This window comes from Hippoglossus stenolepis, chromosome 13 (genome assembly GCF_022539355.2).
Source record: "Hippoglossus stenolepis isolate QCI-W04-F060 chromosome 13, HSTE1.2, whole genome shotgun sequence".
Lineage (NCBI taxonomy): Eukaryota > Metazoa > Chordata > Actinopteri > Pleuronectiformes > Pleuronectidae > Hippoglossus > Hippoglossus stenolepis.
Window position 1 is genome coordinate 193,302 of NC_061495.1, and position 17,553 is coordinate 210,854.

At 45.0% G+C, this 17,553-nt stretch overlaps 2 protein-coding genes across 9 annotated transcripts in view; both read left to right on the top strand.

Annotated features, from left to right (window-relative positions):
• zeb2a (zinc finger E-box binding homeobox 2a) overlaps positions 1-15,754 on the top strand; it is a 29,321-nt gene extending 13,567 nt beyond the window's left edge. Inside the window, exons 3-10 of one of the 3 annotated variants that reach the window (XM_035174913.2) lie at positions 4,197-4,478; positions 5,301-5,369; positions 5,824-6,009; positions 6,695-6,909; positions 7,413-7,518; positions 9,497-11,421; positions 12,451-12,631; positions 13,306-15,754. In XM_035174913.2, the coding sequence (XP_035030804.1) occupies positions 4,197-4,478; positions 5,301-5,369; positions 5,824-6,009; positions 6,695-6,909; positions 7,413-7,518; positions 9,497-11,421; positions 12,451-12,631; positions 13,306-13,913 (3,572 nt within the window). In that variant the 3' untranslated portion in view covers positions 13,914-15,754. The remainder of the gene's footprint in view (positions 1-4,196; positions 4,479-5,300; positions 5,370-5,823; positions 6,010-6,694; positions 6,910-7,412; positions 7,519-9,496; positions 11,422-12,450; positions 12,632-13,305) is intronic. The other 2 variants (XM_035174915.2, XM_035174916.2) reach the window with 2 other exon arrangements.
• Positions 1-17,553, top strand: part of LOC118120114 (abl interactor 2-like) — an 882,953-nt gene that overhangs the window by 175,254 nt on the left and 690,146 nt on the right. The gene's annotated exons all lie outside the window — the stretch shown is intronic.

Consider the following 17,553-nt stretch of genomic DNA (forward strand, 5'->3'; position numbering starts at 1 on the left):
GTGGACGTGGACTCTGCTGAATAATTATAACACCGCTGCTTCAAGACAGACGCACATTAAAGGTCCGGTCGTCCTGTGTCTTTGTCAGAGTCTGTTTCCTCCCCACCCCCCCTCTGACCTGCGCTCACTTTACACTTTAACAATAAACACTGATCACAAGTTATTAGGACACGTATAGGACTGATGTTTAAACTTGCTACACAACACAAGAAGTAACGTGACGCGCACAGTCAGGGCGTCAGGGTTAAAGTGACGTAACGATCCGGAGACATGATCTGACATCATCGATTAATAACTGAATACATGAGATTATCAGTTCGTCTGAAGAGGGACAGAGACGAGCACACACACACACACACACACACACACACACACACACACACACACACACACACACACACACACACACACTCCTGCAGACAGAAGAGTTCCTCCTGCAGATGCAGTGTTATTACTTCATTGTTGCAGATGAAGCGACGCCCCGTTTATCCAGAAACATTAATATGAATTCAGCAGGTTTTTATAGAGATGAGGATGAAAAGGCATCAGTTACATAGTTTTTTAATACATTTGGTCAATGCATCAGTAAATTAAATTATTGCTGTCTATCTACTATTTTAATTTAATAAATGGAGTTTTAATATACTATGCATTTAGTTTAAAGGGTGTGTTTACATTTCCTTGGACAGTCTGGCCTTCATCATTGTGCGTATGCATGGTCTAAATTTGAAGTTCTAGATTTGTTCCCAGAGTACAAAGAAATGTAGGTACGAACGTATTGATGAATCCAAGATTCGTGTGTCAAACAATCGTACCCACGGTACAAGCACAGATATGTGCGTACGCACTGTTTGTGAATGAGGCCCAGTATCTTGCCCAAAGACAGTTTGGCTCGCGGCATGGGGGAGACAGGGATTGAACCCCCCACCTTCTGGTTGGTGAACGACCTGCTCTACCTCCTGAGCCGTAGCCGCAAATAAATGTGATGAGAGTGACGTTGTTGCTAAGGTGACGTTGACAGTTGCCAAGGCAACGGCAGGTTTGTGTGACAACAGAAAAGAATCTAATTCAACAGTTCCAGTAAATTTGTGTTTTAATAAGTGTTCAGTCTCTTATTTTGAAAGTCGTCTCCGGCTTGTCAGTCCAGGAAACCATGACGACAGCTGTGGTCATTAAAGAGACAGTCAGCAGTTTCACTACTGCAGCTGTTCCAGGAACAGACACACACCTCTGATGACGCAACACCTGAGTGTGTGTATGTGTGTGAGTGTGTGAGTGTGTGTGTGTGTGTGTGTGTTTTTATTTTTGTGTCTGTGTGTTTGTGGGGTGTGTCTGTGTGTGTACGTGTGTCTGAGTGTGTGTGTATGTGTGTGTGTGTGTGTCCGTCCCTTTTTGTGTGTGTGTTTGTCTGTGTGTGTTTGTGTGCAAGTGTGTGTGTATGTGTGTCTCTGGCTCTCAGTCGGTTGTTAACTTCGCTCGCACACACACTCACACACACACACACACACACACACACACAGAACACAGACACACACAACACACGCACTCGCACACAGAGACATGCACAGAGACATGGACACACACACACAAAAACACAACACAGACACACACAGACACACACACACACTGTTATCAGAGCACAGCAGCAGTTTCTCTCTAATCAGACAACTCACCGAGGCCGTGGTGAGAGGGGCGGGGCTTCAACTGACAGGGTTGATAGAGTTAACGTCAGATACTCACTGTTACCGTAGAAACCTCCCACACAGCAATAACATAAGACTCCGCCCTCCTGACGGACACTCACCTGACGATGAAATGATTCTTTCTCACTTTTGTTGATGTGAAATATTTTGACTTAAGAAGAAATGAATCATTGATGAAACATTTTCTGAGAAAGTTTCTAAAGTTTCCTCAGACTGAACGTTGTCATGAATATAAACGTTTATTAGAGACAGAGAGACGACTTCACTGCTGCAGAGATTCTAACTTCATCCACTCGACTCCAGAGTCGATCAAACTGAGAAGTGTGTAAACGCTGCTGGTCCCATTTTAGTTTGAAAACTCTGAAGCTACATTTCCGTCTGGACGAACAGATACTAAGATGTTGGAACCGATGACGCTCACAACCTCTTGTGATTGGTTCTTTTTGGTCTTATTGTAGCCTTCACTGATTGATCAGGCTCCTGTCACATGACCTTCTTCCAGAAGAAAACAACCAGCTGACCTCAGCTTCCAGAACAGAACATGGAGAATCAAAGTGTTACTGACTCTGTTGTCTTTGATAACAGCTGCTCAGTTCCATTCTGTATTTTACAATGATACAGCTGTTTACATGGAGGAGACCAGATGTTATTCTGTTTACACTGAAAAGTGCACGCCCCCTGTGAGTGGTCATGTGATCTGTGTTTTCAGGAATGTTAATATGGACGAGGATTAAAACTGATGCGTTTATCAGCTGCTTCTGTGAAGCTGTTTTCAGACATGAGCTCCAGGTGGAATCCAGAGAGTCGTCTCCAGAGCTTCTCCAGAGTTTGTGTTTCACAGCTGAACAACTCAGCAGCAGGTTTTCTGCACAGACTCGTTCACAGCATCAGATCCTCCTCATGGTTCAGGTGAGAGGGGGGGGGGGGCAGCCGGGTGCAGCAGACAGAGACAGGAAGTGACGTGTTACCTCTGCTGCAGAGGTCATGTGATCATATTGACATCACCTGTGTGTCAGCACTTCTTCACCAGAGAGGTTTGTTTTAGTTTCTTCATGTTTGTGTCTCGTGTTAGAAGCTCCTCACCCCCCCACTCACTCAGGGAATCAGTGGAGGATCCTCTGCTGTGTTCCACTGCTCCTGGACTTAGACTTTATACAGGAGCTCAGCTATATACTATATTTTTATATACACACATGATCCTCCAGAGAAGATACAGAGAACTGAGGGGCTCAGCTCTGAAGCAGCTTGTGTGTGTGTGTGTGTGTGTGTGTGTGTGTGTGTGTGTGTGTGTGTGTGTGTGTGTGTGTGTGTGTGTGTGTTGGGGGGACTCAAGGTGTTAAAACATGATTAACGTCCTGCAGTTTGACTCGACTGATAACACACTTTACTGGTAAAAACACACTGATGTTTGTGCATGTGTGTGTTCAGTTGTTGTTCTTGTGTGTCAGTGATGGGCTCTCTTGTTTCAGTTGTCCCGCCCACTAACGGTGAACTCTTTTATTTGTCTAAATGGTCGACCACACGATCACGTCAGTCTGACAACAGGTCTCCATGAAAACTCTCACCCAGCCCTGCTGTTCAATCTGTTCGACCAATCACGTTGTTGGAAACTGTTGGACACCACTGATTGGCTGCTGCTATGTTTGAATGTGTTGTGTGTCAACGGATCAGCGGATTGTGATCAGCTGATCTCAACACACTTCGTACTGACTCCATGACCAAAGCTTACATACACCTGTAGACACAGTATGTGGCCAAAAATATATGGACACATGTGTGAGTAATGTGGATGTTCAACTGTCCAAATTCTTTTGTCCATGTGTCTGTTACCTGCCTGTGTGTGATGAATCACTTCTGCTCCCAACCACTAGGCAGCGACAGTGTTGTCCCTCCTGTTGTTCAGGTGATCAACTCACAGGAGAGAGAGAGAGGGAGAGAGGGGGTGAGAGACAGAGATAGAGAGGGAGGGAGAGAGACAGAGAGAGAGAGGGAGGAAAAGGGGGAGAGCAGGTTTTTCTCATTACCTTTCAGAGATTGGCAGAATGTGGACGAATCACCTGAACTCGAACGAGGACAGACGATGGGGAGAGGAGATGAGGGGGAAGAGGGATAAAGGATTGAGACAAGGAGGAGAGACAAGAGAGGATGAACAGAGGAGAGAAGACAGAGCATGAGGGAGGATGAAGAAGACAGGATGGATGGAGGAAAGGTTGTCGTCTGCTGTGACATGACATGAATCAGTCGCTGTTTCTCTTTTCGTGACGGAAACGTGACAGAGACGTGACAGAGACGTGACAGAGACGTGACAGAGACGTTACAGAGACGTGACGGAGACGTTACAGAGATGTGACAGAGACGTGACAGAGACGTGATGGAGACGTTACAGAGAAGCTCTTGCTCTTGCTCTTGCTCTTGCTCTTGCTCTTGCTCTTGCTCTTGGTCCTGTTCCTGGTTCTGGTCTAACTGGCTGCCATGGTTGTATTTGTGTTGCAGTATCGAACTATGAGAACGTGGGGGAGACGGGTTCAGAGACGGACGAGGACGACAGGACACTGGTTGCTGAAGACAATGGAGGAGGATTGGGGGACGAGGAGGAGGGGGGCAGCCCTCCCGGTGTGCCCGCTCTGGAGGTGTCGAACCGGGTCGCCCTGCTTTCATACCAGGGGCAGGGGATCCCAGAGGGCCGGGAGGGGCAACCGAGCCGACACCACAGCTGTGGACTAAACACCAACGGACACGTGGACAGCACCGGTGAGACTCTGCAGCGCCAAAGATGTAATCTTAATAATTTTAATGTTAATCAACACTTGTCTTTGTTCTGGAGCTTTCTGTCGTATCACATGATAGGTTCAGCTGTTTGATTTCAAACCTTATCAACCAACTCATGTCCTGTTTTTTTTAAAGGCAACACGATAAAACCAAAAGTGTTTTAAATGAAACAGAGGTTTTAAAGTTGAGACGAGATAATGAAGAACGAACGAGAAGAAAGAAGGAAGAGTGAAGGAAGGAACAGGAAACAAAAAATAAAAAGACAGATGACGGAGAAACAAGAAGTGAAAGTCTTTATTATGAAATCACCTTGATGCCAGGCCTCTAGTGACCTGCAGTGACCTGCAGGGACCTGCAGAGTACTTTAGTGACCTGTGGTGACCTTTAGTGACCTCTAGTGACCTGCAGGGACCTGCAGTGACCTGTGGGGACATGTGGGGACCTGTAGTGACCTGTGGTGACCTGCAGTGACCTGCAGTGACATGTAGTGACCTGTGGGGACCTGTAGTGACCTGTGGTGACCTGCAGTGACCTGCAGTGACCTGTGGTGACCTGTAGTGACCTGCGGTGACCTGCGGTGACCTGTGGGGACCTGTAGTGACCTGTGGTGACCTGTAGTGACCTGCAGTGACCTGCGGGGACCTTTAGTGACCTGTGGTGACCTGCAGTGACCTGTGGGGACCTGTAATGACCTGTGGGGACCTGTAGTGACCTGCAGTGACCTGCAGGGACCTGTAGTGACCTGCAGTGACCTAGTGACCTGTGGGGACCTGCAGAGCTGAGCACATGAATCAATGATGAACTTCTTTGTGTCGTTTCATGTCTCAGACGACAGGAAGGACGAGTGTGAACGAGCCGGACTGCAGGTGTCACTGCAAACTGTCGGAAACAACACAGGTGAGATCAATGTTTAACAATCATATGGAGACACGCCCCCTTTATTTTCTAATATTCTGAAGGAAATTCTCAGAATGAAAAAGATTTATTTATATATATACATTTTTATTGAAGTATTATCAACATATTGACTTATTACTTTCCTGTATTCAGCCTTCACTGCTACATTTATAATATAATGATCCCTAATTTTGGCTTGTAGCAGTAAAATAAAATGTGTAATGTTAGGTGACATAAACATCGTAATACAGACGTAGTGCAGTGGTACTTACAGAAAGTGCAGTGGGACACAAGGCTCCATCCTCAATCCTCTCTGGTTCACTTTAATTTTATCATCACAGAATAATATATGCTTTTAAACAGATGATCGTGTTTTATATGTCACGGGCTCATGTCGTGTTCATACTGAACACATGTCTCATGAGTCTGAACAAGTATGTTTTCCTGTGCTCAGTGAGACGACTGGAAGTCTCCCAACTGGACGAGTACTTCCTGAAACGTAAACTGGAGGAAGCTCACCCTGCGTCCATCGCCGAGTACCTACAACGCAGCGACACTGCCATCATCTACCCTGAGGCCCCGGAGGAGGTGACGAGGCTGGGAACACCCGAGGCCGTTAGTCCGGACGAGAGCGAACAAGGTGAGACGAGCAAAAAAATCTGTGGGCTTAAACACGTGTTGTGTGATTTCATCAAACACTTTTAGATAAACGCAAAAACTATGAACCTTCATTCTTTAAAAAAAAGTGTCCTTTGGCAAAATACTGAACCCCAAATTTCCCTTGCACATAGATGCACTAAATGTGTGTGTGAATGGAAAAACTGTACTTAAAGGTGACATCAGGACTAGAAAAGATCAATATAAATACACATTATTTACCATATAAGAAAGAGATTTATAAACACTGTGCTCAGAAATAATGACTACGAATAAAAGAAATCTTGAGTTTAAATTTGATTAAGTCTAAATGTTCATGAAAAATTAATCAAGCCAAGTTAAAAATCTATTTAATTTAATTATATAAAATCAGCAAAGATCCCAAAACATCTTGATAAAATCATTTTGAGACTAAATGTTGTGTTTCTACAGACGACTTCAGTGTCACGTTAGTTTCTATACAGATGACACCATTATTAATAAGCTTTGTTATAAGTGTAAAACCTTGTAACTGTGACTCAGCAGTTTAACACCAATGACTCTTTGTGTTGACGTGTGACGGAACAGAGACATCAAGACTAGAAGAAAATGTTTTGTCACATAAAATAAAATCTGCAGGTAACAGAAAAACCATGTCTCATAAATCAGTTGACCTTTGACCTCTGCAGACCTGCCGCCCGGCACACCTGACGACTTTGCCCAGCTGCTCACCTGTCCGTACTGCGACCGCGGCTACAAACGCCTGACGTCTCTGAAGGAACACATCAAATATCGTCACGAGAAGAACGAGGAGAGCTTCGCCTGCCCGTTGTGCACCGACACCTTCGGCCACCGCACGCAGCTGGAGCGTCACATGACCTCGCACAAACCCCCAAGAGACCAGGTACACCGGCATTAGGCCGCCATCTTCTTTTTATTTTCAGCTGCGATTAAATATCCAGGTCACATGATTGTGAACACAATCACATCTCAAGGTTTAAAGAGTGAATCAAGTTTTAATCCAGAGTGAATTCAGTTTAAAGACCACAGCCGTTCACCACATGTCTCTGTCTCTTCTCTGTCTGTGTCTCTTCTCTGTCTGTGTCTCTTCTCTGTCTGTGTCTCCTGTGTGAATCCAGTTTGAATCCCATTTAAATCCAGTGTGAATCCAGTTCAAGTGTGAACATATGATCTCCGCTTTAATCCTCTCATGACATACATTTTCTGTTCATTTGTTTACGTTAACTGTTAAAGTGAAAATATTTATATTTATTTTTTCTTATGAATTCACGTATGACCCTTCCCCGTCTTGAATAAGTTTAAATTGGTGACGTCAGGTCTATTTAATGATCTGTTTGTAAACCTGGTCACGTGTCTCCTCCCACACTCTGTTTGTTCTCTCTGCAGCCGCCGCTCAGCGAAGAAGCTGGAAACAGAAAGTTTAAATGCAGTGAGTGTGGAAAAGCCTTCAAATACAAGCATCACCTGAAGGAGCACCTTCGTATTCACAGCGGTGAGTCGCAGCCTCAAGGTCATCGTCATCATATCTGTCATTTCACAATGTTCCTCTTCAATGTCTCAGGATGTGTCAATCAACTCATCTCTGAACGTCAACAATAAAGACGCCAACATTCTGCACTGACATGAATATATAAAAAAATATATATACTGTATATGAATATTTATATCAAAATTGTCTATACATATGTATACATACACGTATGTATGTGTGTATATATATACACTACCGTTCAAAAGTTTGGGGTCACTTAGAAATTTCCTTGTTTTTCAAAGAAAAGCACTGTTTTTTTCAATGAAGATAACATTAAATTAATCAGAAATACACTCTATACATTGTTAATGTGGTAAATGACTATTCTAGGTGGAAACGTCTGGTTTTTAATGAAATATCTACATAGGTGTATAGAGGCCCATTTCCAGCAACTATCACTCCAGTGTTCTAAGGTACATTGTGTTTGCTAATCGCCTTAGAAGACTAATGGATGATTAGAAAACCCTTGAAAACCCTTGTGCAATTATGTTAGCACAGCTGAAAACTGTTTTGCTGGTGAGAGAAGCTATAAAACTGGCCTTCCTTTGAGCTAGTTGAGTATCTGGAGCATCACATTTGTGGGTTCGATTATACTCTCAAAATGGCCAGAAAAAGAGAACTTTCATGTGAAACTCGCCAGTCTGTTCTTGTTCTTAGAAATGAAGGCTATTCCAATGCGAGAAATTGCGAAGAAACTGAACATTTCCTACAACGGTGTGTACTACTCCCTTCAGAGAACAGCACAAACGGGCTCTAACCAGAGTAGAAAGAGAAGTGGGAGGCCCGGTGCACAACTCAGCAAGAAGACAAGTATATTAGAGTCTCTAGTTTGAGAAATAGACGCCTCACAGGTCCTCAACTGGCAGCTTCTTTAAATGGTACCCCAAAACGCCAGTGTCAGCGTCTACAGTGAAGAGGCGACTCGGGATGCTGGCCTTCTAGGCAGAGTGGCAAAGAAAAAGCCATATCTGAGACTGGCCAATAAAAAGAAAAGATTGATATGGGCAAAAGAACACAGACATTGGACAGAGGAAGATTGGAAAGCAGTGTTATGGACAGACGAATCAAAGTTTGAGGTGTTTGGATCACACAGAAGAACATTTGTGAGGCAGAACAGGTGAGAAGATGCTGGAAGAGTGCCTGACGCCATCTGTCAAGCATGGTGGAGGTCATGTGATGGTCTGGGGCTGCTTTGGTGCTGGTAAAGTGGGAGATTTGTACAAGGTAAAAGGGATTTTAAATAAGGAAGGCTATCACTCCATTTTGCAACGCCATGCCATCCCCTGTGGACAGCGCTTGATTGGAGCCAGTTCCCTCCTACAACAGGACAATGACCCAAAGCACACCTCCAAATTATGCAAGAACTCTTTAGGGAAGAAGCAGGCAGCTGGTCTGCTGTCTGTAATGGAGTGGCCAGCGCAGTCACCAGATCTCAACCCCATTGAGCTGCTGTGGGAGCAGCTTGACCGTATGGAACGCAAGAAGTGCCCATCAAGCCAATCCAACTTGTGGGAGGGGCTTCAGGAAGCGTGGGGTGAAATTTCTACAGATTACCTCAACGAAATAACAGCTAGAATGCCAAAGGTCTGCAATGCTGGAACTGCTGCAAATGGAGCATTCTTTGACGAAAGCAAAGTTTGAAGAACAAAATTAATATTTCAAATAAAAATCATTATTTCTAACCTTGTCAATGTCTTGACTATATTGTCTAATCATTTTGCAACTCATTTGATAAATAAAAGTGGGAGTTTTCTTGGAAAACATGAAATTGTCTGGGTGACCCCAAACTTTTGAACGGTAGTGTGTATATATATATATATATATATATATATATATATACATGTATGTGTACGTACACGCACACACACACACTCTTTGTGGTGGAGGGGAACATGAATGTCACAATAAAACATGGATGTGGTTTTGTGTTGTGTTTCAGGTGAGAAGCCGTATGAGTGCTCCAACTGTAAGAAGAGGTTCTCCCACTCCGGCTCCTACAGTTCCCACATCAGCAGCAAGAAATGCATCGGCCTGATCACCGTCAATGGACGATTACGCAACGGAAACAACGGCAAGCCCGGCTCCTCCCCCAACTCCACAACCTCATCGCCAGAGAGCCCCGCCCTTGCCCAGCTCCGCCACAAACTGGAAAATGGCAGACCAATTGGTGCTCCAGATCAGCAGGGTCAGCTCGACATCAAAGCCGAGCCGATGGACTTCAACGAGTATCGGCTGCTCATGGCCTCGCAGCAAGGGTACGGGGGACCTGGGGTTCATCTCAACAGCTGTGGAGGAAGTCCTCTGGGGATACACAGCTCCTCTCAAAGCCCCCTTCAACACCTGGGAGGCATGGGACTTGAGCTCCCCCTTCTGGGCTACACAGGGCCTCTTGGTAACAACCTCAGTGAAGTTCAAAGGGTGCTTCAGATCATGGACAACACGGTGTGCAGGCAGAAGATGGATGGCAACCCAGAGGAGATCTCTAAGCTCAGGGCCTACATGAAAGAGCTGGGTGACCAGATGGAGGAGCAGAAGCAGGTCCAGGCCGGCTTCCAGGTATTGGGCCACAGCAGCCCAACAAAGAGCATCATTGACTACACACTGGAGAAGGTCAACGAGGCAAAAAGTCTGATTGATGATTCAAAGAGGCAACTGGACGTTAAGAAGGAGAAACCAAACCAATCAATGGATCTCAGTGGAGAGGAGAAATTCCCCCATGGCCAGAACCAGTTCCTGCCTTTCTCCTGCCAGTACTGCAAGGAGACGTTCCCTGGTCCCATCCCGCTGCATCAACACGAGCGCTACCTGTGCAAAATGAACGAGGAGATCAAAGCCGTCCTGCAGCCGACCGAGAGCAGTTCTGTGGCTCGCAGGGGAGCGATGACCTCTGAGCTTCCCTCTAATGAGCGGGCGACCAGCCCCATCAACCCCTTCAAAGACCACGTGTCTGTGCTCAAGGCCTACTTTGCTATGAACACTGAGCCCAACTCAGAGGAACTGCTCAAAATTTCGATTGCTGTTGGTCTTCCTCAAGAGTTTGTAATGGAGTGGTTTGGCCAGTGGAAGAGTCAAAACCACCACCGAAGCAGTCTGATGAAAAAGTCTCCCCCTCATGATTGCAGTGGATCAGACAAGAAGCACAGCTTGAACCAGTCACCAATGTCGTTTCCTGTTTTCGATTTACATGGAGGCTTCGCTAACGGCAGTGCCAACCACAGACTCACAAAAGGGAACAAGTTTACAGCCAACAGGCAGACAGCAGGTGACAAACCATTAGACCCCTTGGACCACTTGAGGAGCAACACTCCATCACCTCTCAACCTTTCCTCTACTTCCTCCAAAAACTCTCAGAGTAGCTCGTACACTCCAAACAGCCTAGCTTCAGAGGATGCCCATGGGGATATACCACTAGACCTGTCGCTGCCCAAACACATGGCCCAGAGGCTTGCCACTCTCGGAGAGAAGCGACCCAGACAGAACGGTTTCATCATCGAGTACAGCGGACATGCGAAAGTACGAGAACAAGGGTCCAGTTCTTTAGACCTGGTCAACATCAAGAAGGAAGTACTGGGCTCTGAAAGTGGAGGGACCTCTGTCCACCAGCTGGAGAAAAGCACCAGTCCAATCTTTGGGATTAATCCCTTCGCAGGCGCTTCTGTCTACACCTCCCTGCCACCACATGGAGCTTTTCCTCCACCCACCTTTATGTCTTCTGCCCAGGCCACCATCCCAGGCCTCAGACCCTACCCCGTCCTTGACCCCATGAGCTTCCTGCCCCACATGGCCTATACATATGCCACTGGAGCAGCCACGTTTGCTGAAATGCAGCAGAGGAGAAAGTATCAACGGAAACCATGTTTCCAGGTAAATATAATCCTCAAACCTAAAGACAGAATAAGTCATTTACAGGGCATCAGATTCAGCAGATTGTATGGAGGCTCAGAGGTCTGTAGGTTTTAATATTATTCTAACCAGCTGCCTGAGCTGCTGATTCACAGGCGAGTTCTGTATCTGTGTGAGGAGTTTTTGTTCTGTTGGCCGTTGATGGTTCGTGGTTGGACACAACTAGTTTTAGTGGTTCTGGCAAAGTGGTCTGCCACCGCCGTTCTACCAACACAAGCCAGAGACAGATGCTCCCTGTTTTATATTGATAATACAAATACAAATAGTCTCATCTCTACATTTCTCTCTGTGGCAGCAGGGGAGAGATGAGCTAATCACTCCCTGGTGCAGCTGGAGGTGCTCTCCTGAGCCAACTCCACCCTCACGGTGGCTTCTGGGTTCAGGTTCATATTTACCTTTAAAACTCAAAATATGCTAGTGTAGAGTTTTAGAAGGAGTCAACAAAGAAAACTTCTGAAGGTCCTTCAGTGTGAGCTGCTTCAGACTTCTTTTCCTCTTTATTTATATTTATTATATACACATTATATACTGTATATATTCATATATACTATGTATTATATACACATTATATAATGTGTATATTCATATGTACTATGTATTATATACACATTATAAACTGTGTATATTCATATGTACTATGTATTATATACACATTATATACTGTGTATATTCATACATACTATGTATTATATACACAGTTTATACTTTGTATTAACTGTGTATATAATACATAGTATGTATAAAAGACCATGGTGATTGAGATAAAATCCAGACAACTTGTGTTGAGATGGTTTAAAGTGAATAAAGGTAGTTTCCATGGTGATGGGGATCATATGTTTTGAATGTGTAAACACTCCCATATGTTCCTGGATGAGGGTCTTACCCGGGTCTTTAAGCTCTGTCCAGACTTGGGATCACGGAGTCGGTGGGGGGGGGCAGGAGATGCCAGGTGTGGATTATCAGATGAAACCATATGTGTTCATGTTTCAGGAGGAGCTGCTGGACGGGACGGTGGGATATCTGTCGGGTCTGGACGACCTGACAGACAGCGATTCGCTGCTCTGCAGGAAGAAGATTAAGAAGACTGAAAGTGGTATGTACGCGTGTGACTTGTGCGACAAAACATTCCAGAAGACCAGTTCCCTCCTAAGACACAAATATGAGCACACAGGTAGATATCACCATATATAACACTTCTTTTTACCCCACTCTCCCTTTTCTTTCTGTTCTTTTAGTCGTCTAGCTGCTCCACTCGTCTTTTCTTTTTCTTTTTCTTTGAGTTCTGTTTTGTTCTGTAAACCATGTCAACATGTTCCTTTCTTTACAGCGGGGGAGTAACGGATAGTCCACATTCACAGGAAACATACAAGAAACATGTTCCAGAGGCATCGCACACATACTCTGTGTGTGTGTGCGTGTGCGTGTGTGTGCGTGTGCGTGCGTGTGCGTGTGTGTATGTGTGTGTGTGTGTGTGTGTGTGTGTGCGTGTGTGTATGTGTGTGTGTGTGTGTGTGTGTGTGTGTGTGCGTGCGTGCGTGCGTGCGTGCGTGCGTGCGTGCGTGCGTGCCTGCGTGCCTGCGTGCGTGTGTGTGTGTTTGCGTGCGTGTGTGTGTTTGCTCTGCGGTGTTTATCATGTTGGTTCTGTGGTGTCCTGACTAAAACGTGCATGCAGCATCAGGACTGAAGCGTGTGTGTAGCGTGTGCAGTGTCCTGTCTGAAGCGTGTTTTTTACAGCTGTAGTGTCATGACTGAAGCATGTGTTTATCCTATGTGGTGTCATGACTGAAGCGTGTTTTTAGCGTTTGCGGCGTCCTGACTCTGGTCTTGTCTTTTGTGTCTCGGCAGGAAAACGCCCTCACCAGTGTCAGATCTGTAAAAAAGCCTTCAAACACAAGCACCATCTCATCGAACACTCACGCCTGCACTCCGGAGAGAAGCCCTACCAGTGTGACAAGTGCGGCAAACGCTTCTCACATTCGGGTTCGTACTCGCAGCACATGAACCATCGCTACTCATACTGCAAGAGGGAGGCAGAGGAGCGTGAGGCAGCAGAGAGGGAGGTGCGGGAAAAGGGCGGAGGAGGAGGCATGGTGGTGGGAGGTGTAGAGACCACAGAGCTGCTGATGAGGAGGGCCTACCTGCAGGGACTGGGGACACTTGGATATTCAGACCTTGAAGAACAGCAGGAGGACGGCGGCTGCGATTTGATCCTGAGGAATGGCAGCGAGGGACGAGGAGGAGGGGAGAAGAGGGAAGTGGACAGGAAGACGTACGAGGAGGTGATAGACCGACAGGAAGCAAGTTTCAGGGAAAGAGAAGAAGAGGAGGAGGAAAGCGACAGCAGGAGCCAGATGCACTCGACGAAGGACGAGGATCGTGAAGATGCGACGCAGCCGATGGACGAGAGTTCACGAGAAGGGAAGACAGACAAGCAGACGGAGCAGGACGACTGATCTAGGAAAAAAATAGCTTTGGAACATTTGTGTTGACGTGATTCATTAAAGAGGCTGTGCAGACATTATCAGTGGGTTATATGAAATATTAGGAAATAAATATGTTATCTTCATACAAAGGTTTTTAGACTTTTATATATACATAATTTAATATAATAAATGTTAAATATGGATCAACTATAAAACAAAAAAATATCTCTTTTAATCTGATCAACGTCACCACTGTGGATCTCGTCTGTTTGTGAATTGTGAAAAGGACTTGGAGAGAAAACTAAATAAAAGACAAACCTATAACACAGAGGAGACATGATTGAAAACACATGTCATCATCAATCAATTATCAATTTATATGAATAACCTCAAACACAGTTAATCTGAGGCAGAAAAACAACATCTGAGGAGCTGAATAAAAGAGTGAAACAGTTTACTCCTCATGAATAAAGACAACGCTCATTATTAAATGTTTATGGGGGGGGGCTGCATAATCTCTGGACAGTCTCTAAACACGTTGTGTTTAAAACTCCACATTATGCAAAAAATAGATAAAGAAGTGATGATGTTTGTTTTAATGATGTAAATGTTTTCAAAGCCTAAAAGCTGCGTGGTGCTAACATGTTCTTCACTTCCTGTGTCAGAAAAACCAACATCTGGAAATGAACTGAACTCGACTTCCTGGATCACTACAAGATAAAAGTGAAAAGAGTTGTGGAGTCACATCCCGTCAGTGTTATCGTTGTATTTCTGTCATTTTATTTACTGTGATGCTTTTTTATCCTCTTTTATTATTTTTCACAACTAACTTTGGGCCTCTGGATGTTTTCTATATGTGAAGGAACATTTAAACCTGAGTGATTGTTGATGTGAGTCTTAAAGATGGAGGAGGCACAGGAAAATGAAAGTGCTCCATTAGAGAAAAGGAAATAAAAAGGAGAAAAGCCTTATATGCAAACCTGTTCCCTGTTTCTGCAAAGTGCCATCCCTGTGAACGTCCTCCACTGGCTTCAGTATTAATACTGGAGAATATTCATCCTGGTTCTGATCCGTCACTATTAGAGAAGTAGATGGAACTTGGTTAGTTAACATATGTTTGTGCAATTCTCTGTGTTTTTCCCTGGTTTTGTTCCACAACAGTATTTTTGTCAGTATTATATTTTAGTTTTTGTGGAATTTTTCAACACAAATTTCTTTTTTATTTTATGTGAGAATTAAAAGAACGCTTCGCACGTCCATCTGATGGAACAGCTGCGTAGGAGAGGGAAGAGATCAGAAACTCGCCCACTGTCCACACCAGTGATTTATTATGCTGCGACGCTACCAGACCTTCACCAGGCAGGTGGATTGAAGTTGGATAGTGGGCTGGAGCTCTTTTGCAGTTTTTTATTTGAGAATTTACCATTTTATTTATGTGACTCATTTTATATTTCCTCATTTTATTTATTTCATACTGTAGTGTACAGTATTTCAGTTCCTCACAAATAGATATATTTTAGTAAAATGTTTCTGTCATTGACTATTGGAACAAAAATATGATTACAGATCTTTACAGAAAGTTTTCTTTGTTTCTTTGTTTTCTTTTGTTTTTTTTGAAACCACTAAAAATCCTAAATTCGAGGAACCTTTGATACGATTATTGTTAAAACACTGTATTTTTAAAAGTTAAATCCACTTCATCCCACTGAAGAGGGGATGAAGGACTGATGATGATGATGGTGAAGGAAGTTCTAAAATGTAAAAGTATTAAATGTCTGAAGTATTATTATTGAAATTTTAATGTCTCTTGGAAATGAACAAGAATAAATGTAGCCAAGTTAAATTTTAATAAAGTTGTGTTTTTCAAGGAAGTGTGTGAGTTTGTGTGTCAGAATTAAGTGTTCATAGTTAAGCTGCTACAATTAGTTCTACAATTGCTACTGCTACACTTGTGTTGCTAACATTTATGTTGCTAACACTTGGTGCTAACACCTGTATTGCTAGGAATGCAATGTCGGGTTAGTGTTGGGTAAGTGTCGGATTAGTGACAGGTTAATGTCGGGTAAGTGTCAGGTTAGTGTCGGGTAAGTGTTGGGTTAGTGTCGGGCTAGTGTCGGGTAAGTGTTGGGTTAGTGACGGGTTAATGTCGGGTAAGTGTCGGGTAAGTGTTGGGTTAGTGTCGGGCTAGTGTCGGGTTAGTGTCGGGTAAGTGTTGGGTTAGTGACGGGTTAATGTCGGGTAAGTGTCGGGTAAGTGTTGGGTTAGTGTCGATAGTGTCGGGTTAGTGTCGGGTAAGTGTTGGGTTAGTGATGGGTTAGTGTCGGGTTAGTGTCGGGTTAGTGTTGGGTTAGTGTCGGGCTAGTGTCGGGTTAGTGTCGGGTAAGTGTTGGGTTAGTGATGGGTTAATGTCGGGTAAGTGTCAGGTTAGTGTCGGGTAAGTGTTGGGTTAGTGTCGGGCTAGTGTCGGGTAAGTGTCGGGTTAGTGTGGGTAAGTGTTGGGTTAGTGTCGGGCTAGTGTCGGGTAAGTGTCGGGTAAGTGTCAGGTTAGTGTCGGGTAAGTGTTGGGTTAGTGTCGGGCTAGTGTCGGGTAAGTGTCGGGTAAGTGTTGGGTTAGGGCTAGTGTCGGGTTAGTGTCGGGTAAGTGTTGGGTTAGTGACGGGTTAGTGTCGGGTTAGTGTCAGGTTAGTGTCGGGTAAGTGTCAGGTTAGTGTCGGGTAAGTGTTGGGTTAGTGTCGGGCTAGTGTCGGGTAAGTGTTGGGTAAGTGTCGGATTAGTGACAGGTTAATGTCGGGTAAGTGTCGGTTGTGAGTGTCGGGTTAGTGTCGGGTTAGTGTCGGGTAAGTGTCGGGTTAGTGACAGGTTAATGTCGGGTAAGTGTCAGGTTAGTGTCGGGTAAGTGTTGGGTTAGTGTCGGGCTAGTGTCGGGTAAGTGTTGGGTTAGTGGGTTAATGTCGGGTAAGTGTCGGGTAAGTGTTGGGTTAGTGTCGGGCTAGTGTCAGGCTAGTGTCGGGCTAGTGTCGGGTTAGTGTCGGGTAAGTGTTGGGTTAGTGATGGGTTAGTGTCGGGTAAGTGTCGGGTTAGTGTCGGGTAAGTGTTGGGTTAGTGTCGGGTTAGTGTCGGGTTAGTGTCGGGTAAGTGTTGGGTTAGTGATGGGTTAATGTCGGGTAAGTGTCGGGTTAGTGTCGGGTAAGTGTTGGGTTAGTGTCGGGCTAGTGTCGGGTTAGTGTCGGGTAAGTGTTGGGTTAGTGATGGGTTAATGTCGGGTAAGTGTCAGGTTAGTGTCGGGTAAGTGTTGGGTTAGTGTCGGGCGGTAGTGTCGGGTTAGTGTCGGGTAAGTGTTGGGTTAGTGTCGGGCTAGTGTCGGGTAAGTGTCGGGTAAGTGTTGGGTTAGTGACGGGTTAATGTCGGGTAAGTGTCGGGTTAGTGTCGGGTAAGTGTTGGGTTAGTGTCGGGCTAGTGTCGGGTTAGTGTCGGGTAAGTGTTGGGTTAGTGATGGGTTAATGTCGGGTAAGTGTCGGTAGTGTCGGGTAAGTGTTGGGTTAGTGTCGGGCTAGTGTCGGGTTAGTGTCGGGTAAGTGTTGGGTTAGTGACGGGTTAATGTCGGGTAAGTGTCAGGTTAGTGTCGGGTAAGTGTTGGGTTAGTGTCGGGCTAGTGTCGGGTAAGTGTCGG